The sequence below is a fragment of the Natator depressus genome, chromosome 6 (assembly GCF_965152275.1).
Source record: "Natator depressus isolate rNatDep1 chromosome 6, rNatDep2.hap1, whole genome shotgun sequence".
NCBI lineage: Eukaryota > Metazoa > Chordata > Testudines > Cheloniidae > Natator > Natator depressus.
The window spans coordinates 46,927,039-46,953,913 of NC_134239.1; the positions used below are offsets into that span (position 1 = coordinate 46,927,039).

The window sequence follows — 26,875 nt, forward strand, 5'->3', positions numbered from 1 at the left end:
GTCCCTTTGAAAAACTGCCCACTCTCCTGAACTCCTTTTCTTTCCTTAGATTTTCTTCCCATAGGACCCTGCTTACCAGTTGTCAGAGTTCATTAAAGTCTGCTTTTTTGGAAGTCCATTCTCCTTGTTGTGCTACTCACTAGATCCCTTCCAACTCTACATTTCTATGATTAAAGCCAATCAGACGAAAGGAATCTAAAGTTAAGCACCCAAAAATTGTGGCAAGCAAACTTCAAAGTCTTTTTTTTTTTTTAAGTTTGGGTGTGACTTGTGCAAGGTCACACAATCAATGGCAGAACCAGGAATTGAGCCCAGGTCTCCTGATTCTAGTCCAGTGCACTATCCACTGGTCACACTGCCTCTCACTACTAGAAAGCTTTAAATATATAATTATATAATCAGACAAGCAATGTACTTAGAGGCCCACAGAGATGTTGTGTCTTCATATTTTTACTTGGGATTTGGGACCAAAATCTGGATACTAATAAGAAAATAACATTAAATAAAGTTAATGGATTCTGATTACCAGGAAGTTGTGGTAAGCTCCCACACATGCAGCCAATAGCCAAAACGGATGCATTGCCAGATCAGTGAAGAACCTTGAGACACAGTTGACCAGCCATATGTAGGACCTCGGGAGTGGCAAAACCCTACCTATGTTTGGAGCTGACAGCACAAAAATATTGACTTGATTTAATTTTGTGCATGGGTTCCAGGCCATGCAAGGCCACAACTGGTTTGGCTTGAGTAGGCTTAATATGACAGTCTCTACTAGATCCCTGTGAAATCCAGGGGTTTGTGATAGATGGAACTTCAGAGTCACAAGAGGCCTCACTGGCCCTGTAGGCTATGCTTTGGAGGTTTGGGTTAGCAGCCAGTGGCTATAGGAAGCCAAAGCCTGGCTCTGTCCAACTTTCACCAAAAAGGCACAATTACATTAGCATTTAATATAAAGAGTCAGGGAATGCAACATCTGTGTCAGGATATGAGAATGCATTAGAATAACAATACCGTACACAATGTCTATAATGTGAAGTCCTTTGCAAACATTAAATAAAGAAGCTTCACGTGACCCCAATAAAGTATGTATGTATTATCATCCCCACTTAAGGCAGAATGAAGTAAAGTAAGTAGGTATAACAAGATTCAGTGGCTGGCAGTTGAAGATAGATACATTCAGACTAGAAATAACATCCAAATCCTGAACAGCAAGGCTAGTTAACTATTGGAACAATTTACCAAAAGTTGTGGTGGACTCCCCATTAATGGCAATTTTAAACTCAAGATTGGATGTTTTTCTAAAAGCTATGCCCTGGTTCAAACAGGAATGAATTCAGAAGGTCCTATGGCCTGTGTTATTCGAGGACAGACTAAATGATCAGACCAGTCCCTTTCAGCCTTAAAAAAAAAATCTATGAAAAAAATAACATTCTCCAGGCTACAAAAAGAGCCTGTAGCAGAGGTGGCAACAGAACCCAGAAGTGTTGATTCCCACTCCCTTCTTCTGAGCACTTGACACAATGCCTTCTCTACAAAATATTATATCTACACACACACTAAACACCAACAGAATAACTGTCATTGGACCTGCTATTTATTAGTTCTACCTCCTTTTTTGGAGAAACTTGAATGTCTGCCATTATGGATATGACAGCTGTGATGGGTTTGGTCACAGAGACCCCCTTGGGACTGTCACCTTAAATGCTGAAACTACCTCTGAGCCCGTTTTCCCTGTCAGCTTGGGACTCCAGAACCCTGTCTTGTTGAGCCAGACAAGCAAGCCTCTGCAACACAAACGCAGGGTCTGAACCACGTCCCCAAAACTGCAGGCTTTAACTGAAAACCACTCAGCAGGTACTCCTGTCTCCAGCTCCCAGACCCCAATGGCATCCAAACCCCAAATAAATCCGTTTTACTCTGTATAAAACTTACACAGGGTAAACTCATAAATTGTGCACCCTCTATAAAACACTGATAGAAAATATCCACAGCTGTTTGCTCTCCCAAGTATTAATCACTTCCTCTGTGTTCATTAATAAACAAAAGTGATTTTATTAAGAATAAAAAGTAGGATTTAAGTGGTTCCAAGTAATAACAGACAGAACAAAGTCAGTCACCAAGTAAAAAAGCAAAAACACGCAACTCTAAGCATAATACATTAAGAAACTGAATACAGGTAAATCTCACCCTCAGAGATGTTTCAATAAGCTTCTTTCACAGACTAGACACTTTCTTAGTCTGGGCCCAATCCTTTCCCCGGTACAGTTCTTGTTAGTTCCAGCTCAGGTGGTAACTAGGGTATTTCTCATGATTTCAGCCCCCTTTGTTCTGTTCTACCCTCTTTTATAGATTTGGCCCAAGATGGGAATCCTTTGTCTCTCTGGGTTCCCACCCCTCCTTCTAAATGGAAAAGTACCAGGTTTAAGATGGATTCCAGTATCAGGTGACATGGCACAGTAAAAAAGCCAAGTCTGAAGGATTCAGATTACACTTTTTATTTTCCTCTTCCATCAATATTTTTCAAAAGTCGTGTACTGCACGCTACAGCTGTATTCATTCAATGTGAAAACCCAAAATGCCATCTCTGTCAATGTCACTGTGAGACCTCATTCTTCATTACCCACAGGCTGGCCCCCACATCCACAAGAAGGCTTGCAGGTAAATAAACCATCTACAGCCAAATGTCCTAGTCAGTGGGTACCATCAAGATTCTAAACCACCATTAATGGCCCACACTTTGTATAATTACAAAAGGACCTTAGAGATAACGTCATATTTCTAGTTTTAGATACAAAAATGATACATACATACAAATAGGATGAACATACTCAGTAGATTATAAGCTTTGTAATGATACCTTACAAGATACCTTTTGCACAAAGCATATTCCAGTTACATCATATTCACATTCCAAGCATATTTTCATAAAGCATATGGAGTGCAACGTCACAACAGCTATCCAAAGAGATCATTTTTCCCATTGACAGTAAACGAAGACAAATCTTTTTAAATTTACACTACATTTATATCTCAGGAAGGGAACATAAAATGCATCACCATCTGGAAGGCATCCAAAGCATAGGTTTCAATAATGGTCTAATTGCTAGACCTCAAAAGAGCAGAAACTATTTAAAATGATACAAAACGTAGTGAAGAAGGAAGCATGGGACTGTGCAATGTATGTAGATTTAACATCCCTGAAGAAGTGAAACACATGATGAACTAATAGAGATGACATTACAGGGGCTTCTATGGTGTGTTAAGTACCTACCTCGTTGGCTTAAAAGTAACTAAAAGATCAAAGTAATATGAAGTCTTTTACTGAATAAAGTATCCTGCCTCCTTTTGTTTTAACAAAAAAAATAGCTGACAAATCTATGAAACAGAGACTTTGACTGTCACTTCAGATGTTTCAACTACTACTTTAGCTCAATGTCATGCTAGACCATTAAGTGCAGAGATACTTCTGCTATAGAAGAAAACTGAAGCTTTCAGCAAAGACGAGATTTCCTCTTACCTGTGCTCCAACTCTCGGATGGACAGTACAACTCCAGAAGTTGATGCCCTCTGTTGCAGGGTGGCCAGAAACGTGAATTCACTTTTATTCCGAAAGAGCTGAATTAACTTCTCGCTCACATGGGGCGCTGCATGGATTTCTCTTTCTACATCTAAAGAGTTTCATCGATAAGAAGAGAAGGGGAGGGAAAAAACACAACGGCACAGTAAAAAAGCCAAGTCTGAAGGATTCAGATTACACTTTTTATTTTCCTCTTCCATCAATATTTTTCAACAGTCGTGTACTGCACGCTACAGCTGTATTCATTCAATGTGAAAACCCAAAATGCCATCTCTGTCAATGTGCCCACCTTTACAAGTTCACAATTGGCCAGGCACTGATTTTCTGACAGAAATGTTGACAGGATGCTAAGCAATTTGGGTCTGCTGCAAGCAGATTAAGTTGCTGTAAACAAGGTGTGCTGCAGTCAGATAAATAATCTCCAAAATTCCAAGGAATATCAGGAACTGCCTGCTCCCAATGCCACTTACCAAGCTCCAATTTCAATTTTACCATTGACTCAGTTACCATCTCTCCACAATATACGTGAGGGACCCTGTCCTTGCGCTGTGTAGGGCAGAGATGTATTATTGCTAACAATGCTACATAGCTATGCCTTTGCCCAAAATAAATTCAAGACATGCTTGCAATACACTATCATTTCTGGGATTTCTCAGTTTAAACAAGCAATGTGCGACAGCTCATACAATATTTATTAATCTACACTCTGATCAAGTAGGGCCAGAGATGTTTCAGTCTTGCTAATTCTGCTGTTGTCCATCAGTGGCATGCCTTCCCACTCTCTGCTCTTCTTAGACCCAAAGTCACCTCTGTTCAAACGCACCCACTGCTATCTCACCATTTCTTACTGCACACCACTAACCTCTAAGATGGTGAATAATGAAAGGAAAGGGAACACTGAAAATCTGTTAAAGGAATGAATCATGCATCATTTCACCTTCCTCTGCTATTTTGTTTTGTCATGTCTTTCATGCTGGCACTTTATCACATATTTTTGGGGCCTGTGTCACTTTCTTTTCTCAAATGCCATTACCAATTAGAAAGCCACGTGCTGCTTCTTTAGAAAGGCTTTCTTTGAAGCCAAACATTCTGGCTCAGTTCCTCAACTGGTATAAATCAGAGTAGCACTACTGAAGGATCTGGTCCAGTGTAAGTGCTGTAGGGTAACGGACAAAAAATTATGAAATTTACAGCACAGAGCCTCACTATAAAGAACCTAATGTACTGTCATAAAATTATGTTTATTGGATTCAAGAGAAGAACAGAAGATGGACCCAGAAAAAAAAATTGACACCTAAACACCCCTTAACTTTGAGGGAACTCCACTCCATGGAGAGAATCCAAATTCTGTGCTCAAAATTTTTAAACTAGTGATTTGGGGTACCTCAATTTTGGGGTGCCCAACCTGAAAAGTCTTAAAGCAGACTGAGTTTCAGAACATGCTGTCTACTCCCCCACTCAAAATCCAGCATCCCTAAGGTATTTCAAGTGGGGCATCCAAAATCACTAGTCAGTTTTAAAAATCTAGTCCATTGGCTCAAACTCACCCCTAAGATTCACCATACAGACTATTAGTCTGTCTAGTCTTGTATCCTGCAAAAATCATGAAGCTTCAGAAAAAAAATCTCTAATGTAGCCAGCAAATTGTACAACACCATGGGAGGGGGGAAAATCCTTCCTGTCCGCTGTAGGTGACCAGCTTATGTCCTTAAGCTGGAGATTTGATTATCCATATCATTATCTTAGTTTAGCTTGCATAGCTACAAATGTTATTAATGGTCATAAAATTATCTAGTTCTTTTTAAAACCTAGCTGCAAGGGATATAAATGTGTACATCTAAATGACAATTAGTGTTCAGCTGCCTCCTTGAGAACATGAGGATATCCTCCATGAAGGTCTTCCATGCTCCCATACCCAATAAATTAACTCAATTCATATTTAATCCATTATTAAAAAAAAAAAAAAAAGGTACGGAAAGGACAGGGTTTTTTTTTTCTTTTTTGTTTTTTTTAAAATCATCAGTCTGCTGATCCAGTCCTCAAACTGTGGAGCAAAATAGACATAAAATTAAAGCCAGCACAATTACACCAGGAATTAATCTGGGCCATTAAGGTGTGAAAAATTCAGTACAAAATCCCAAAAACTTGAAAGTAAAAGATTTTTGCTCTTTGATTTGAAGTTTCCAAAATATTTCAATGTCATGAAAATCCTAAAAATAAATATATGACGTTCAAACCATTTTTGAAGTTCTTTCAGATAATAATGAATCCATACTGAAAACATTGGTAGTTTTGTAAGGGACACTTCCATTGGCAAATTTCAGAGAATCTTCACAGAATCCTAAATTTCCAGGTCATTAAATGACCCAGAACAAAATGAGGATATTTACCTCAAGAATGTTTTTTGTTAATCCATATGGTTTGAGTTTCAATACACTGAGCCTTTCTTTTAGAAAAACACTTTAAAATGTAATACTATATTCCTGTGTCTTTTAATAGTGCATGAATACATCAGAATGCCTCTCTCTTATGCATTCAGCTACTTTTAAAAAAAATATACAACATGGATGTAAAATACTACAGTTTTCTAGAATAGGGGCTCAAACCACTGGAACAATATTAATATAGTGTTTTAGACCACTGTTACAGTATATTCCTAGAAAGGGAAAATAACTTGTAAGGGCCAAATCCTGCAAACAAACACTTAGCTATCATGTATATTGTTATTACCATGAATAATCCTACTGACCAACAGCCTTTGTAGTTGAGTGTTTGCAGGATAAAGCCTTACATTAGCAATGGAACATACTTGCTGACATGGAAAAGATTATGGACACACTTTTTAACATAATTGACATCACTATATTGGAAACACAGAGCTTTTTTTAAGAGCCGACTGGTAATAGGACTCCCAATCCTGCCACCTGACTCGTACAGGTGGACAAGTCAGTCTGCTTGTGTACAGTTCTCTCTAGTTCAAATGGACTTCACACATGTGCAGGGATCCACCTACATGGATCAGATAGCAGGACCTGACCCTATAAGGTTAAAAAAAAAAAAGGTGTGTATATATTTAGTCCACATGGTTGTCATGTACATCATCTGCTTTTGAGCAATCTTCTGTGTTTCACCTGATCTCTAGACAAAATATCATTCAAATGAATGATAAGCACTATATGCTCAGACTTCTATTTTCCGTCAATTTTAATTCTGAGGGGGATGGGAGGAAGCTAGCTGCCCATCAGGGAAAAATAGTTCTTACATTATCTATAAAAAATAACTGGCTCCTTGTAATAAAGTGCTATTTTCTTTCCTGTGTAACAGAGTATTGCTTTATCTAGTCATCTTCAATGAAATATTACTTCACACTTGACTGATAATGCGACCTCAGCAAAAAACAAAGAGATGAAGATATGACTTTCTCATGCCCTGCTATGTGGTTATGTTTTCTTAATTTGAAATGTTGGGTGTTTGGGGGTTTCTTTAAACAAGTCAAAGTGTTTCTCAAATCAAACCCAGGTGAATAAAGCAGCTCTGTATATTTATTTGAAAGTGCAAACTGATATAATAAGCCTTCTCGAAGGATCTACTGAGGGAGATTTCTACCTTGAACAAAGCAAAGAAACAGAAGATTCTTTTGTTTAAAAAAAATATGGAATTCTAAAATCCTAAAAAGGAAATGTCTATATGCTGAGCAACATTACTTTTCGGCATAAGAGATCACCACTTACTGTCTGAACTAGCAGTATGCATTAACTGTAATTATCAATGGTGCTTACTTTAAGCACCTCCAACTAAATTTCAAATTGTGGGATTTAGTTCCTATTTTGCCAAATGCTGGTGAAATCCTCTGAGTTGATGGAGTTGTTGCCAGGGGGTTTAAAGACACAGAGAACATACTAATTAGGAAATTAACCAGTACATAATGCCAAATGGTTAGATTCTGCAGACATTTAACACTTTTTGTTAAGCACTATCTTGACATATACACAGTATAACTAGCTTAATGCCTCTACTGTTCTGTTAGTGTCAAATCTAAAATACTCATCTGTATATTTTATGAAATCCTTCATAATTATTATGAATGCTAATCAGAGACATATTTGGGCCACCATAACTTGCCCATTAAGTGTCAAGTCATTTAAACCCAAAAATGTGGCCTACCTGAAAACTGCTATAAATCTAATAAAGGGAACTATGCACCGAGACTAACACAAAGCCCAAAATACGGAGCCACATAGGACCTCATCGGAAAAGCAGTGCACAGGAGACCACAACATGCAAGCTATGTTGTTCTCTCAACCTGCAGTGCTCACACTCCACAGTTCTTCCATGGCCTGAGACACAGTGGATAATGGCCCATATGCACAAGCACATAACCTTAATACCCTAAACACCTTTCCCCATGGGGACTGATCATGATGCTGGCACTGAATAGTTCTGACGGGCAGCCATAATATAGGTCCACATAAACAATGTTCCTATAGTGTTACAGTAGGGTCTGGAAGCTGTGCCACTGACTTTAATGGGCAAAGAATCAGACTCTTAATGAGTATGGGGTGTTCAGATACAGCGACTGGAGAAATGGAGGAGGATGAAGACAGCAAGACAGACTATATCTGCAATAAGTGCTTGATCCTGTGAGGTGATGAGAGCCTGTACTCTTTTAAATTAGGTGGAATTAGGGGAGCTCAGCGTCTCACAGGCTCAGGCCTTAAAAGCACTTAATCCAAATTTGGCCCTCAGACCATATATTTCTGATAGACCCATCACTGTCTCAACTCTCCCCAGTTCACAGCAACTAAAATATCCTTAGAGCTTTGCCACTTACATACCAGAGGATGTTAAAACCCCCAACAAGGAAGTAAATCAAAAGAGCCAGGTTGGCTTCTGCAAAATGATCCCCAAATCGAAGTGGACAAAATTAGTAGGAAGAAAAGGATGCCGATGAAGTGAGCTGTAGCTCACGAAAGCTTATGCTCAAATAAATTTGTTAGTCTCTAAGGTGCCACAAGTACTCCTTTTCTTTTTGCGGATACAGACTAACATGGCTGCTACTCTGAAAATTAGTAGGGAAAAGGACAAAAGCAGCTGACACAGTGGAACAAATTCTCTGAAGGTGACGTTTCACAACATCAATGCCTGTATTCCATTCAAATCCATGGTCCCCAGTACTACAAGCAATGGAAGAAATGTGTAACAATTGTGGTCCCAACCCCGCAACTTTTATTCACATGAACAATCCTTATTCTGGTGAGTAGTCTTTCCTCAAACACTCCCACTGGAGTCAATGAGACTATAGGGATTGCTCCCGTGAGTAAAGACGACATGATCTGGTCTTAAATGTCTTTCAATAGTTATATTGTATTTTGAAATATCCTGTCTGGGAAAGCTCTAAAGAGCCTCTTTCTGATTCATTTCTTTTTTCAGTGCATGGAGAGTTTATTGCTATACCCCTAATCCCAATCCATTTGAAAGCTGCTTGATTCAATATACTTTCAGTATCACCTGTATGGAACATTTATACTCAAACTGGTTGGTGCTCCATTCCCTCACATTCACAGAAGATCTGGATAAGCAAGCAGAAGTTTGCAAAATCAGAGCTTGGGTTTCAATGACAGCCAAAGTGGACAGTGAAACTCAAATCTCAAAGACTACTGGCTTTTAAATGCGGTGTTCCTTTGTTGCCTATTTTGACTTGTTCACCCCCGCCCACCTTGTAAGGAGATACCATTATTTTGTACATCAGCAATAAAAAGTTTAATTTTAAATCAACATTTATTTTTATAAAACGACTTAAAATGGTGAAATCACCCTGTTTGTATTCAGCTTTTCAGATTAGATTAGTTACTTAGTATTGGTATAAGAGACTGGTCAGGCAGTCATTTGGCAGGAGACATGTAGGACATGTGAATATTAAGTTCAGATCCTTGTTCCCTGGACAGCCACATCTTAGGAGCCCTTGTATCACAGAATATCAGGGTTGGAACGGACCTCAGGAGGTCATCTAGTCCAACCCCCTGCTCAGAGTAGGACCAATCCCCAACTAAATCATCCCAGCCAGGGCTTTGTCAAGCCTGACCTTAAAAACCTCTAAGGAACGAGATTCCACCACCTCCCTAGGTAACCCATTCCAGTGTTTCACCACACTCCTAGTGAAAAAGTTTTTCCTAATATTCAACCTAAACCTCCCCCACTGCAACTTGAGACCATTACTCCTTGTTCTGTCATCTGCTACCACTGAGAACAGACTAGATCCATCCTCTTTGGAACCCCCTTTCAGGTAGTTGAAAGCAGCTATCAAATCCCCCCTCATTCTTCTCTTCTGCAGACTAAACAATCCCAGTCCCCTCAGTCTCTCCTCATAAATCATGTGCTCCCGCCCCCTAATCATTTTTGTTGTCCTCCACTGGACTCTTTCCAATTTTTCCACATCCTTCTTGTAGTGTGGGGCCCCAAACTGGACACATTACTCCAGATGAGGCCTCACCAATGCTGAATAGAGGGGAACGATCACATCCCTCGATCTGCTGGCAATGCTCCTACTTATACAACCCAAAATGCCGTTAGCCTTCTTAGCAACAAGAGCACACTGTTGACTCATATCCAGCTTCTCATCCACTGTTACCCCTAGGTCCTTTTCTGCAGAACTGCTGCCTAGCCACTCGGTCCCTAATCTGTAGCGGATCATGGGATTCTTCCATCCTAAGTGCAGGACTCTGCACTTGTCCTTCTTGAACCTCATCAGATTTCTTTTGGCCCAATCCTCTAATTTATCTAGGTCCCTCTGTATCCTATCCCTACCCTCCAGCATATCTACCACTCCTCCCAGTTTAGCGTCATCTGCAAATTTGCTGAGGGTGCAACCCATGCCATCCTCCAGATCATTTATGAAGATATTGAACAAAACTGGCCCCAGGACCAACCCTTGGGGCACTCCGCTTGATACTGGCTGCCAACTAGACATGGAGCCATTGATCACTACCCGTGGAGCCCGACAATCTAGCCAGCTTTCTATCCACTTTATAGTCCATTCATCCAGCCCACACTTCTTTAAACTTGTTGGCAAGAATACTGTGGGAAACAGTATCAAAACCTTTGCTAAAGTCAAAGAACACCACATCCACTGCTTTCCCTTCATCCACAGAGCCAGTTATCTCATCACAGAAGGCAATTAGGTTTGTCAGGCATGACTTGCCCTTGGTGAATCCATGCTGACTGGTCCTGATCACTTTCCTCTCCTCTAAGTGCTTCAGAATTGATTCCTTAAGGTCCTGCTCCATGATTTTTCCAGGGACTGAGGTGAGGCTGACTGGCCTGTAGTTCCCAGGATCCTCCTCCTTCCCTTTTTTAAAGATGGGCACTACATTAGCCCTTTTCCAGTCATCCGGAACTTCCCCCGATCGCCATGAGTTCTCAAAGATAATGGCCAATGGCTCTGCAATCACATCCGCCAACTCCTTTAGCACCCTCAGATGCAGTGCATCCGGCCCCATGGACTTGTGCTCATCCAGCTTTTCTAAATAGTCCTGAACCACTTCTTTCTCCACAGAGGGCTGGTCACCTCCTCCCCATGCTGTGCTGCCCAGTGCAGTAGTCTGGGAGCTGACCTTGTTCGTGAAGATAGAGGCAAAAAAAGCATTGAGTACATTAGCTTTTTCCACATCCTCTGTCACTAGGTTGCCTCCTTCATTCAGTAAGGGGTCCACACTTTCCTTGACCACCTTCTTGTTGCTAACATACCTGAAGAAACCCTTCTTGTTACTTTTAACATCCCTTGCTAGCTGCAACTCCAAGTGTGATTTGGCCTTCCTGATTTCACGTCTGCATGCCCGAGCAATATTGTTATACTCCTCCCTGGTCATTTGTCCAATCTTCCTCTTGGAAAAAGATGATGTGCCTCATCACAACCCTTAAGGGATCCAAAAGCAAAATACAGCTCTTCAGCTAGAGGCAGGGTCATCCCAACATAAGACTTTTAATGGAAGTAGCAAAGGTGGAAATAGGGATATTTCAGAGGAACATCATCCCTCCTTTCCACTACAAAAAAGCTCCTTAGAAAAGGCGATAGTCTCAAAGAGCTGTAAAAGGCTATGCAAGGACAAAAACACCAACCACAGGGATTGTAGCCAGTGATGATTCATTTCGCTGCCAAAAGGAGAAAAGCCTCAGGGAGATATCCTTTCCTACCAAATGCAGGCAAAACCAAGTTGGCCTGGAGTAGTCAAGGGGGAAGAGCCCCATCCCACAGAAAGGTTGATTCTGTCTCCAGGCTGGTGTGTGTATTTTTGTAGAGTTAGTGAAACAATGGGTGGAAGTTTCCATCTTAAATATGAGCTGGAGGGAATCTGCAAGGTGTGCCAGCCAGAACTGAGGTGAACAGGTATATATGACCATCCTGATTCCCCAGGGCACTCAGGTTACTATCCCCATACAGCTCTCAGTCAGCACAAACCAGCTCATACTATGCAGCATAGAACATGAGCAACACATTAGCCTTCATTAGGGCTCTCATCACCTGGGGCACCCATGACTGCAGGCTTGCCAACATAGTCTACGCCACCTCAGCAGGCACACACATCACAGTCTGCAAGCAGCCACTTAAAGAAGATTCCCAGCCTACCCTCAGGAGAGAACACAAACTCTTATAAAACCACAGAGACCTGACCGGGGTGTAATATGCCTTGCCACGTGCGTGCCCTTCTTTAAACTAAGGGGGAGGTCTCACTAGTGAGAAAAAAAAGTCTTTTTAAATGCTTTATTGGCATCTGTGTTGCCAGCTCTGCTCAATTCAATAAACAGTAGGGCATCATGTTCAACAGCACAGCTTTCTAGATTATTATAAATCACTTTTTACATGTTGCTTCAAACACTGTTTCTCAAGAATAAGATCTGCCTGCATTGAAATGCTCACTGATTTTAATATGCAAACCTCCTACAGAGATGATGTCTCATTTTAATTATTGTTTCGGTGTAATGGGTTTTCATTAAATTAGAGGATGGAGCAATTACCAGGGTGAGCAGCTAATGTTTCAAAGGTAAGTTCCCATGGCTATACAACAAAGGCGGTTCGAGAAGAGAAGGTGGAAAACAAGTCTATTTCTAAATAAACTTTCCTTCTGCATGATGTAAAATTACCCTGACAATTTATCTTACCAGGTTTAAACATTCATGTGTTCCGGTCATTCTGATGTGCATACATTTGTAAACTAGTTTATGACTAGCTATCTCTTAACAATATGAACTTACTATTTGAAATAAAAAACCATCTTCTTTTAAGGGATGCTGTTTCAAATTCCAAAACTCTGAGAAATCAAGATTCTGAGCCACTAAAATACCTGAAAGAGATCAGTTATGAAACCATAGTCTCTCCTCAACCAATAAGTTAGTTAGTTTAGTGGATTAATGTCTGACTTTTCACCTCTGGGAAATTGGTCTAACTTGAGCACCAGCAAGAATGACCAAAATCATATTAATTAAGTAGCTGTCAGAGAGTCTAAGAGAAATGCCTTTGGTTGCCTCTGCAATATTTCAGAACTAAACTACTTAAATTTGGCACACTGGGACAAACAGAGCAGTATTTACTCATATGAGACTTGGAAATGAATACAAAGTAAGGAGAAAAAAAATGTTCGCCTCTTTCAGCCCCCACCAATGAAAGGTCCCTGTGGGACCCAGTTGAGAGACACTAGCAGAATGCTATGGAGAAGTCTGCATTGCAGGTGCGAGCACTTGTTTAGGTACATAGAGGGCTTCAAGTGTCTAGAGCCCTAAATTGCTTTCTCCTCACATGAACTAATATAACGACAACAAGGCACTTCAGCAGCAAAAGAATACATACATTCCATCAACTAGAGGACCTGGATAGTATGTTATATTGCAAAATGATATGGTTTTCAAAACCATTTATTTGACCAGAAAAGCAGCGGAGGTAGAGGAATCAAGGAGGAATAACAGTGTTCCAGATCAACCACAAGCAATTAACTAATGTCTGGCTTCCTGTATTTTCCTCATATAGGTCGGCTTTATTTACCACCGGTTATTAATGCATCCAACTCTTGTGTGTTTCAGAGATTTTAGGTGGCTATTGGGCTTGTCTTTTGAGGCAAAGTTTGTTTTTGTTTGTTTTCCCCAAAGATACTAGCACTGAAATCAAGACTATTTAGGACACGTGCAACTGTTTGATCTCTTAAATTAAACACCTACTCCTTAGCCAGTGAAAATGCTTGAGAAGTCACAGTACCAGTAAAAGCACATCATCTGCTCTTAAATCATATTGAGTTAATCAAATTACATGCCTTGTTAGCTAATTAGTTCAGGACTCACTGATTATAAGGTCTTTCCCACTGTTTATCTGTATTGCCCACAAGGTACAGTAGCATTATCGCTGCAAAAGCTAAATGTTGCAATTACTGATTTCCACCTTTGCACAAGAGTGTTTAAAAGAGCATTATAGAAACCAGACAGTGCCCTGGCAACACAATCACAAGAAGAACTGTCAAAAGAGCCAGTGGCAATCTATGCACCACTGGGAAGAGGCAGTGATTTCTAAGGTTTATTACAGACTTCTTATACTTTTTACAGAAACATTGTCCGTTTGGGATCCAATTTAGAATATGATAAATATTAACATCACACTAAACAATGAGCCACTGAAAATTCTGCCTGTTTCTATTCTGGATTTTTGCCAAGGCCAAACTGGCACTTCCCCTCATCCCTTTAAAAAACATTTTCAGATAGGGTTGATGTCATGACTTCATAATTTGTTGGCTGACCACGCATGGGCAAAAAACAAAGGAATTGTGTTTTAAAATATCCCCTTATTTTAACACCATAGGCAAAAAAACAACAGAGAATATTTTAATCAACTGAAAAGCATTCCCATTAGGCTGAACAGCTCGATATTACAGGGAAAGACTATAAATATTGCCCTATACAATGGATGTTACCGACAGGATGACATCTCCTGAATTAATGGTACTATTTAGTGCTTCTGTAGTGCTTTAAGATTCTAAAATGCAACATGAACACCACAGGAGAAATCCTGCTTGCCTTCCTCAGGTCAGCAGTCAAGCTGCCTGGGCTTTTCAAAGGAATCCAGGGTGCCCAATTCCCACTGAAATTGAATAGCAATCGGGGGGACTAATTCACGTAAGCTCCTTTGTAAATCGTCAGTGGGACCACATGAAATGCAGAATGTGGTATATTGACAGGACAGCCAACTCCTGAATCTTTGAGTCAAGATACCAGCATTCTACCACTGCCTCTAGCACACACCTACTTAGAAGCTTGGGTAAACTGTAATCTTTCTATGACTCAGTTTCCCCATCTGTAAAAGGGAGATTACAATATTTAATGCTGCTTAACATGCATAATAGACATGGTCTGAGAGGCAAATTCATTCATGATTGTAAAGCACTTTGAGCTGCTCAGATAGAAGGCACTATATTATTGTTAATTACAAATAAAGGTGTTTGAAAACAAACTATGTTTTTTGAAAAGTAGTAGTTCTTTACTTACCTCCCTATATTCAGTGCTCTGTCTGTATCCTGATGCAGTTGATGACTAAGGGTTGAGCCAAAGCCATCAAAATCAATAGGATTTGGCTCAGACCTCTAAGAAGTTAAACTATTATTATTTATATTGCTGTAGAGCTTAGTTGCTCTAGTCATGGACCAAGGCCACATTCTATTTTATGTTTGTACAGTGCCGAGCACAAAGACAGTCCTTGCCCCGAGGAATTCATTCCATGGAATTACAACAGGGCTGAATTTGGCCCAAGCTGCTTAAGGAATCCATGTCATCGCACTGTATGGTTTGCATTCATTACTGATTTATGCCCCCATGCAATTCCACTGAAGTCAAGAGGATTACAGGAAGTGTCCATCAACACACAGTGTGATCCCCAAGTAGTAAGGCTCAATCCTGTAATTGGATCTGCTCAGTCAGACCCTTGCATTTGCACAAATCTGAACCTCAGCGAACTCATCAACTCTTCCAGCAGAAGATGATCCCTGAACTCAGGCCCTGACAAACAAAAACCTCACCTTTTTAAATAAATGTATTAATTTTAAAATGTTAAGTCTACACAGATGTTTTCTTTGGCCCTGATCCAACAAAGCTCTTAACCACACAAGTAGTCCCACTGAAATCAAACAGGATGATTCATATGTTTGAAGTTAAATACTGTATGTGCTTACATGCTTTGGTGGATCAGGGCCTTAATGATTTGAGTTTTAAATTACTTTTTTTTTTAAAAGCATTTTAGTTCATCTTAAAGAAAATCCACAACTCTTCAGGTAACTTGCATTCTTTGCATATTTCTTACAGAACATGTTTCATAAAAATTCTCCTATGATTTCTTTACATAAGAAAATTCACAACATTACTTAAGCAAATGAAATCCTGGGTTGCTTTGTTTTATTTAGTAACGGTATTATAATAGCTTGGAATGTAATATTTGTCAAAGCCCTTTTCTATTGATATGTAATTTCTGCTATCAGCCGCTTTACATTTATTTTTGTATTCAATATCATCTGTGTATCTTTGTGGAACACTGTTGAAAGAGACATCCTGAAAGAATTTAAAAGCATGCGTATTAGGTGAATGGGTATACTCTCACACACATTTATAGATTCTTTCAGGATGTATCTTTGTACTACATTCCGCAAAGAAACAAAAAGAATCAAACACAGCCAACACACTTAGTCATTCCCTGTAAGTTGTAATATGAATTATTTGAGAGATTTAGGAATTTTTAAAAATGTCACAACAACAACGGTTTTATCTTTTTACACCATAATTATGATTTGAAGCATTGCTTTTCTTATTTCATCCAAGCACACCACAACTCATGAATAAAATATGACAAGTTTGATAGCATCCATTGCTGTGGGTTCATCCGTAACAGCAAACGTGCTCGGGGTACTAAGAGCTCCCTTTTGCTCTATAAGCCTTTGTTTCTGTTTAAATGGAACTGCCACATGTGTCCTCCTTTTTGCATTTCTCACCTTTAGCAATAACATCAGCATGAATACTTTTTAAAAAAAAAAAAAAAAAAAACAGAGTGCTTCTCAAAACAATTAGGACGGTATAAAACTAGAAAGGACAGAATATCCCATCTGAAAGCAAGTGCTCACAACACATCAAAAACATTAAACGCACTGCCACTAACAAAGAACAAAAGGGTAACACAGAGGAGCACGACTTCTAAATATGTGGCAGTACAAAACAAACGTTAATTTCATACTGGCTTCATAATTAGTTACACAAAGGTAATCTTTAACTACTTCCTTCCATTTCCCTCCCCTCCCCCCCCCCCCCCACACACACTACTTCTCACAAAGGCCACTGTAACTAACGCCTTCCCAAAGTCCTGCCTCCAGAGGTAGCCCTGGACTGTTGGAAACCCACACACCAGATACAGTACCGTACATCAGGTTTATAAATCATGAGCATTTATCAAATACTTCTAGAAGTGTCACATTTTACGGTTCTGCTGCTTCATTTTCCAAGCAGCATAATGAGCACCTGTGTAGATCTCCACAGAAGAAGAAAAATCCTGACACACAAAAAATTATCTTCCCGCAAATCTTGGCTGACTTGTTTCCCACACCCCACCCCACCCCACCCCAGCTGTGATTTCAGAGTACACATTATTACATTTGTATTATAAAGCAAAGGGGAGAGTGGCATTTGTGTTTAAATTGTGTGTGACTGGACAATGATTATTTGACATTTGAGATCCAATCCTGCTTTCTTTGCACATCCAAAGCTCCCTTTGATTTCACTCAGAGTGTGGATATTCGAGAAATTCAAGATCTGAAAAGCACAAGAACTAAGCTTAATAAATGTAACAGTAGGAACATCAAAACTTGTCTATACTAGGACCAAGGGCCTGCTCCCATTGAAGACAACAGGAAAATTCCTAGCTTCAAAGAGCAGTTTCCTGTAAATGCAGGGAGGGAGGGAGGGAGGGACTTGATAGACTAGTATGTCTGTAAGTACTATGATCCTAGGTTATCTTTTTCTTTCTATAGCTCAAAGAACCAATGGGATATTCAACTCCAACTATAAAAAAAAAATGCAGGGAAAAACTAACGGCAACTTTTGGAAAGCCAAAAAGCAGATGCTTAACTACAGTTTTGGTTGCTTCAGTACATAGTGATGTGGAACTCCCTCAGATACGTCTGGGAACTAGAGAACTACCTTAGCAAGTGTCAAATAATTCTACCTTTTTGTAATTTCTGAGGCACTACATTTTGTCACGTTGCCTTGCCTTTGTGTCCTGTTATCTAATGTTGCATCATGCCATAAACTGACACATGACATGATCACCTAACATTAGTTGTGTGTCAGAAATGAAAAATAAAAAAAAAGATCTTTTCCCTCCCTCACATAGCGAACAATCTATTGACCAGGTGGAAAGATTAAGCTGAATTTTTGGCAGATAAGCAACATGTTGAGGCCTCAAAAGTAGCATCTAATTTTTATTCCCTGCGGGTACCTCAAGATAGCAGGTTTCCCCCCCCATCCTACCCACACACAGAGGAAATTACCCATGTCTAGCTACCGTATTATGCTTTGATTATAGCATAATCTGTTAAAGATGCATAATGGTTTTTAACTATTTTAGCTATGTAATTGTTTTAAAGAAACTGTCAACTTAGCTCTTGTCTACGATATCACTCTTCTTTTGTGATTAAACACAATGGGAGGTGAGCAAACTGTTTCCATCAACTTGCTTTAAATATATTTCATTTAAAATGAATTTTCGACTGTTAACAGTCCCCTTCAGCGTTTTGAGCCCAAATACAACTGTTGTGGGTGCTAATGCACAAGAACAAAAGTGAAATCAACCACCTCATTGCCCAGGCTGACAGCCTGACTCTTCAAGCCTCTCTCATACTTCGTAGTACTAAGGGCTCACCTACACATGAAAATTACCCTGGAATAAAACAGAGTGGGAATTTAAAGCAGATTAACTATTCTAGATGAACTCCACGTGTAGACACTCAAAGTTCTCCTATTCTGAAATAAGAGCCCCCAAACATGGAGTTAATCAGGAATAGCTATTCTGGAACAATTCCCCATGTAGACAACCCCTTACTTACTCAGCAGTAATAGGTCCAATTCTGTTTTGCCTTACATTGGTGTAAATCAAGTTACGTCAATGGAGATACACAGGTGTAAAACTAAGAAACTGGCCTATTAGAACTATTTGTCCAAGTTAGTGTTATTCATTGGGTAATATTCACCCCTATGCAGAGGGCAAGCCCAAGGTTGATGGTCTGTAAAGTCCCAGTTACAACCCATTTAAGCATATATGTCTGCCCCTCTGTATGGGAATGAACTTCAGCAAGTGAAGAGCAAACAGTATAAATGGAGAGAAGTACAAGTAACTTCTCACTTAACGTCCTCCCAGTTAACATTGTTTCACTATTAGGTTGCTGATCTATTAGAGAACATACTCCTTTAAAGTCCTGCAATGTTCCCTTATAACATTGTTTGGCTCCCCAGCTCGGTGCTCCTGATGGGGAGCAGGGCCGGGGGCTTGCCCCATTCAGCCCGCCCGGCATTTCAGCCAGGGAGCAAGCAAGCCCCTTCACCTTGACCCCACTTCCTGGCAGGAGCGCCGAGCAGAGCAGGGCAAGCCCCCGCACCCCAACCCTGTTATGCCCCTGCCTCAACCAAGCTTCATAATCATCATTGGTGAGTACAGTATTACATTATTTAAAACTTATACTGTATATGTTGTGGCAGAGGTCAGACCTTGTCTCAGAGGGTCCCACGCTTCCTGGTGGATTACGCTAGCCTCAGAGGCTCACTGTGACCCTCTACATAGCCCTTCTCCCTCTAGAGGCAAAGGTCACAGCCTACTGAGCCATTTTCATCACAAGCCAGCAAAGAGGTTGGTGAGAGAACTCCCACAGTCTCTGTTGTCCCTATGGGCTTATTCCAGAACAGTTTAGCCTCTTGTCCTGACAGGGGCCTGTCTTCCCCTCCCAGGAGGTGTTTCCATAGCAGCGGGTTGGGGGGAACCCTGGCTCGCCCTCTACTCCGGGTTCTGGCCCAGGGACCCCAATGGCAGCAGCTGCTGGCAGCTGACCTTTCATTGCCAGAGTTGCTACACTTCCCTGGGCCACTTCCCCACAGCTCTCCCACTTCTCTCTCTCAACACCTTCTTCACCCTTACCTTGGGGCTCCCTTTCCAGTTGCTTGAGGGTGTCTTCATTGCCCAGCCCTTCAACCGCACTTCCTCTCCTCTGGCTCCCCTCAGCCTGACCGGAGTGAGCCCTTTTATAGTATCAGAGGGGCCTTAATTAGAGTCAGGTGTTCACATTAGCTTAACAGGCTCACCTGACTCTTTGAAGGTTAATTGGAGTCAGGTGACCACCCTAGCCTGGAGCAGCCTCTCCTCTGGTCAGTCAGGGAACAGAAAACTGCTTATCCAGTGGCCAGTATATCTGCCTTCCACTATTAGGCCCTCCAGACCTTTTCATCGGGCCCCTGCCCCATGGACCCGACCGACCCCCCCGCCCCTTCACCGTGAGCCGGCTACACGATCTGCAGCCGATCCGGTTCCAGACCGCGCCAAAACAACATCTCTACACGCTCGTGCTCCACACCCTTCATGTCCTCACCCTCGCGTCCCGCCTCTAGAGGGTGAGGAGCCCCGGTGGGCCAGCCTCTATTCCACCTTAGTCCCGAGGCCCGCCGGGGATATCAGTTGGCGGCTCCTACACGGGGCCGTGAGCACGGGCATGTACTTGGCGCGGTTTACCCCAATCCCGGACACCTGCCCCTTTTGCGGCGTGAGGGAAACCCTGGCGCACGTCTACCTGGAGTGCGCCAGGTTGCAGCCCCTATTCCGGCTCCTCACCAATATTTTATTAAAGTTTTGGTTGCACTTTTCTCCTCACCTTCTTATTTACGCACTCCCTGTCCGTGGCCCCACTAAGTCGCGGGACCTCCTGGTCAACCTCCTCCTGGCCCTGGCTAAAGTGGCCATCTATAAAACCAGGGTGAGGAGGTTGGCCGATGGAGTCTCCTGCGACTGCGGGGCCTATTTCCGATCCTCAGTCCGTTCACGCCTCCGGGCAGAGTTCCTCTGGGCGGCGTCCACCGACTCCCTTGACGCCTTTGAGGAGCGGTGGGCGCTGTCCGGGGTCCTCTGCTCGGTGTCCCCGTCCGGTTCCCTTTTTTTGACCCTCTGACCGCACTCCCGTTTCCTGTTCTTCATTAGTTGTCCCACGTAATCATTTGGTTTCTAGGTCCTGTGGATCCCCCCCTTAGGCTGGGGGGGGATCCTTTAGCAGTGGGCGAGCTTTGCCCGCCCACTTCCTGGATCCCAATAGGACTATTAGGCCCTCCAGACCTTTTCATCGGGCCCCTGCCCCGTGGACCCGACCGACCCCCCCGCCCCTTCACCGTGAGCCGGCTGCACGAGCTGCAGTCGGTCCGGTTCCAGACCGCGCCAAAACAACATCTCTACACGCTCGTGCTCCACACCCTTCATGTCCTCACCCTCGCGTCCCGCCCTGACACAAAGTGGCGGGATCTCCTGCCACCTCTAGAGGGTGAGGAGCCCCGGTGGGCCAGCCTCTATTCCACCTTAGTCCCGAGGCCCGCCGGGGATATCAATTGGCGGCTCCTACACGGGGCCGTGAGCACGGGCGTGTACTTGGCGCGGTTTACCCCAATCCCGGACACCTGCCCCTTTTGCGGCGTGAGGGAAACCCTGGCGCACGTCTACCTGGAGTGCGCCAGGTTGCAGCCCCTATTCCGGCTCCTCACCAATATTTTATTAAAGTTTTGGTTGCACTTTTCTCCTCACCTTCTTATTTACGCACTCCCTGTCCGTGGCCCCACTAAGTCGCGGGACCTCCTGGTCAACCTCCTCCTGGCCCTGGCTAAAGTGGCCATCTATAAAACCAGGGTGAGGAGGTTGGCCGATGGAGTCTCCTGCGACTGCGGGGCCTATTTCCGATCCTCAGTCCGTTCACGCCTCTGGGCGGAGTTCCTCTGGGCGGCATCCACCGACTCCCTTGACGCCTTTGAGGAGCGGTGGGCGCTGTCCGGGGTCCTCTGCTCGGTGTCCCCGTCCGGTTCCCTTTTTTTGACCCTTTGACCGCACTCCCGTTCCTGTTCTTCATTAGTTGTCCCACGTAATCATTTGGCTTCCAGGTCCTGTGGATCCCCCCCTTAGGCTGGGGGGGGGGATCCTTTAGCAGTGGGCGAGCTTTGCCCACCCACTTCCTGGATCCCAATAGGACTATGCTGCTCAACCCCCCTCTTAGGCTGGGGGCGGGGAATCCTTTAGCACTTCCTGGATCCCAATAAGACTATGCTGTTGCACCCCACTGGCCTGGGTCTATCACAATGTACAGAATGTCTTTTGTCTGGCAAAAAAAAAAAAAGATTTCCATGGAACCTAACCCCACCTATTTACAAAAATTCTTATAGGGAAATTGGATTCACTTAACATCGTTTCTCTTAAAGTTGCATTTTTCAAGAACATAACTAGGATGTTAAGTGAGGAGTTACTGTAAATTAGGTTTTTAATATTTTCAGTTTGAATAAAATATATGAGTATTAGCTGATAATGTTATCATGATTATTATGGGCCACATCCTGATACCTTTACTCCAGTTAAGTACCTTATTCATTGAGTAACCCCATTAACTCCAATGAGATTATTCATGAAATAATATTCAACCTGAGTAACGAAAGTGAAATTTGGCCCTGTGTGATTATTAGATTGACAGCATCCCTTTAAGATAAAGGCACAACACATTCTGTTTTCATTTTGATGGAGCTCCAAGGAACCCTGGAAACCATTACTATTACTTTTATCTAAATTGAACACTTTTTCCTTAAAGATATGGGTGTTCATGCTACTATTGATATATTATGGTTTGGAATCTTGCAACTCCCATTAGCAATAGTATGAGTTAACCTCTTGTGTCCTACTCTGTATCAAGCAGAGAATAAACATCCGTTGTTTTCACTCTGCTTATCTTTATTAAAGGTCTTTGTCAACAGATTGATATACTAAAAGCCATGAGCTTTTCTGGCAGAGAAGCTTTAGCTGTAGAAAGTCTCCTGTTCCCCATGTGTATCTCTGTATCAATGCAGACAGACAAGCAACACAATTATTGTCCCCCAGGAAAGCAAAAACAACTGCTAAGGACAGTGGCAATGCATGATCAGAGTTCTCTCCTATTCAATACAGACATGCTGGGAAACCCAAAATAATTTAGATAACAGGAGGCGGCAGTACAGCAATATTTTCACCTCTCCTGCACATTTCTCCAGGGAAGAAACTGATCATTTTTATTTAGTGTTGCTAAAATTACTGGGTTGAGTTTTTATTTGGAAACTGAAATTTCATGACCATTGACAAGCTCCCTCCCCACCCATTCTCCACATGAAAGTCTGCGAAGGGCCTAGACCTTAACTTCCAACCAGTCAGTTTTACCAGTGGGGGAAAAAGGAGTATTTGGCTGCCATAAAAAGATGTCTTTTTTAAAAAACACCAAAATTGGCTTGGTTGCTACCACAAAATGTCACTAAAAGCCAGAAACTGCATTATTTTAAAGACCTGGCAAAACTGTAAATTACCTCACGTTCAAAATGTCACAGAGCCCTATCCAGAGCCATCCATTCCAATGACACAAAACCCTAGTCCAGCACACAGCCTGAGTAGCCAGAGTATGTGCTGGGAATGTCTTCCAAGGTTTTAGTGGTCTACATTCTGCTTGAGCCCCTACACAACCTTGATCACCAACCCTGCACCCTGCCTCCAAATACAGAGTGGTGCACAGGGAACTCTGCCTCAGAGCCCAGTCCTACACAGTGCACATCGCCTCAGTAGGCTCCCCAGATACTTTCCACCCCAGCCAGTGGATCTGCACTGGTCAGTGAGAATGGGACATGTTGATCCCCTGGTGCTACAATTTAGCTACCAGAACTGAGGAGACAGAGAGGTGTGGTTAGTATTCTCACTGACATATCATCAAGAGAGACAAAGGGGCTCTTTCTTGAACTACAGAGCTTTCTTCATTTAGCTGCCCTTATAAGAGTGGCTGGGCTCATCTCTCACAGGTCTCAGCACAATTCAGATGCTGACCATTCCCAGGAGAGTTCACTGGCTGTCAGGCCATGGGAGGATATGTAAGGTCTGTGAGGTTATTCAGCATGGCATATTTTTGGGTACTGAAATGGTTAACATTAGTTTATCTATCTCCAGAGCCTTGGGATGCTATTCAGTAATTATGTCTCAAGCAATCTTTAATTGTTCAATATGAAAATGATTCATCTCACTTATCTCCTCCTAGCTCTTTGTAAATTGAATCCAGATCAGTTCTCTCTCCTGAAGATAGCTAGAGTTTTGCAGAGAGAAAAAACTTTGCTTAGGGACTTCACTGCCATATATATATATATATATATATATACACACACACACACATACACACACACACACATACACACATATACATATACATACACACACACACACACTGTGCCATATATACACACATACACATGTGTACATTTTATATGTATAATATATAGAATGTGTACACACCCCACCAAACAAAAAAAATTAAGGTTAAGTCAACCATTCAGAAGTTAAGAAACGCTAGCATTAAAGTTTTAACACTCCAGCTCAAAATGTTTATCTGTTATCCATAAAAGTGAAAATGTATCAAACCAGTTTACTAACAGTATTATGGTCTGGAAGCAGCTCCACTAAATGAAACTGACATCATAAGGCTGGAGGCAGTAGAGAAGAGAGTTCTTTGGTAGATGCCATGGGTAAAGTGGAATGATTTTAAGACAAATGAAATAGAGAAGGAGAGTAGGATATGAAAGAGTACCGGATTGGCTGCAGTCCAACAGATTACAGTGATGGAGACACTGCAGAAGACAAATGATAAGATGCTAAAGAAAAGAATGCAATGCAACCAAGATCATTCAGACCTAGAGCTTGACCATCAACCATATTGTGGGACATCATATGCAGGGGCATGACCAGGCTGAGCTTAATGGAGAAATGAACCATGAACAGGAATGAATGATTATGCTGTTTGGCTCCTCATGTCTATAATGATGCTTTGGGATGAGAAGAATTAAAATTGTCCATGCAACCTTAATTCAGCCCCCTTCCACATATGCATTATGATACAGACCTTAATTACATGATCACATTTTTTCCACAGGACCCCTGACTCATTCAGAGCACAAAATGGATGGTACTCACTTAATGAGCAACTATTCAATATTTTGTTTTCTCCCCCATGTCTTATATACAGTGCACTATTCAAACCCTGCTCTGAAGACAGAATTTTTAATTTCCCCATGGCTGTGATGCTTATCACTATAGTGCTTCATAAATATTAATAAATTGATTTTCATAACACCCCTGTGAGGTGAGGGGTTGTATTATCCCCATTTTATAGATGGGGATACTGAGGCACAGAGAGATTAAGGTTAGGAGTATCCACTAATTTTGGGTACCCAACGTGAGATGTCCAGGACCTCATTTTTCAGAATACTTAGCATTATAGAGCACTTTATATGTTCAAAGCACAGCTCTCATTGACTTCAGCTGCAGCTGTGACTAGTCAGCACTTCTGTAAACCAGACTTTAGAGTATCATGTTGGGCACCCAGACAATGAGGAACACACAATTAGTGACCAAAAGTTTGGCTTGAGTGACTTGCCCAGCATCACAGAGGAAATCTGTCGCAGAGTCGAGGATAGACTCTAGGATGATATCCAACTGTCTTAAACATTAAACTATCCTTTCTTTTCCTGCCTTATCCATGCACACACCTTTCAGCTTCTGCAGCAAATGAGGCAAGAGTCCCACAAACGGCCTTCTTCACTACCCTGATTCATCCATGGAATAGGGCAGGCAACAATTATGGGATGGTGTAATTAAAGACCACAAAATAATGCATATGCACAAGGGGGTTGAACTAAGAGGGCACAAGCAACTTTAATTCTGACATTTCCTAACTTTTAAGTGCTTGATTTTGCAAACTTAATCAACATCGTTTTTTTCTTTCAACATCGTTTTTTAAACTGAAAGGGAGTACTTGTGGCACCTTAGAGACTAACCAATTTATTTGAGCATAAGCTTTCGTGAGCTACAGCTCACTTCATCGGATGCATCATTTCTTTTTGCAAATACAGACTAACACGGCTGTTACTCTGAAACCCGTTTTTTAAACTGAATCTCAGGCTCTTAAAAAAGCAAATTGAAAAAAATAGAAATTCCATGATGTGGCCTCATGATGACACCTACATGGATCATTGGCAGAGTTGGACCCTTCAGATCTATAACACAGACCTCTGACACTTTACCTAATGGAGTAACTGGTAGCAGCATGTCATCCTCTATGGGGATCAGCAGAAGAGGAGAATGGGTCTCTCAGATATCTGCTGACATCAAAGGTATTGCCTTAGTCTCAAGGATCTTTCGTTCCATTCCAGGCTCTGGAGGGAAACATACTGTAGTGGGCACAGACTCTTCTGCCCATTATCCCGAACTTGACTCCTTCTGCCTCATCCGCTCCAACCTATCCCTGTCCCATTTCAATCTCTTCCTCATTACAGTCCCATTTTCTTCACCTACTCATTCAGTCTCCAAGTCTCAGGATTCTGATCCCAGTCCCACTATCCTTGCCCAGCCATTCCCAGACCTCCCCCATCCCAGCTACGTGTCCTCAGTCTCCTTGACCAGTCAGTCCCAGCTTCCACACTCAGCTTCCAGCCCCCATTTCCTTCTCTGCCCCTGCTAGCCTCCTGTTATGGTCCCCCACCCAGGCTTTTTGTGCGCATCTACTCCCCAGCCTTCCCCTGCCAGCCCCCAGGTCCAGCTCTTGCCCCCTCTCTCTTGCCCCCTCAAGCAGTCCTCTCCCCCTCCACCCTGCTAGGGCACCAGCAAGGGCGTCATTCAGAACACAGGAGAGACAGCCTCCCGACTCTCAGTCCGAGTGCCTGGCCTCATCCCAGAGCAGCTGTTCTAGGGAAAGTCCACCTTCACTCCTGTAGCCTTGGACTGGTGCCTACTCAGTCACTCTGTGAGGATAGCAAATGAGCAGTCAGGTCACACTTAGAGGAGTTTTCAGGGGATGGAGGATGCTCAATTAACTTGTGGGGCTTGCACATACACAATCTGGTCAGCACAAGAGACCCAGGCATGCTCAGTGAGGATGGAATCTTCAGAGATTTTAGCTGCTACATCTAAGTCTCTACTGAGCCTGTGCAAACTGATTTTTCAAAGGC

At 42.2% G+C, this 26,875-nt stretch overlaps 1 protein-coding gene across 4 annotated transcripts in view; it reads right to left on the reverse strand.

Moving 5' to 3' along the window:
• Positions 1-26,875, reverse strand: part of NELL1 (neural EGFL like 1) — a 418,230-nt gene that overhangs the window by 380,752 nt on the left and 10,603 nt on the right. For all 4 annotated transcript variants that reach the window (XM_074955193.1, XM_074955195.1, XM_074955192.1 and 1 more), the window contains exon 3: positions 3,518-3,668. In XM_074955193.1, coding sequence (XP_074811294.1) covers positions 3,518-3,668 — 151 coding nt within the window. The remainder of the gene's footprint in view (positions 1-3,517; positions 3,669-26,875) is intronic.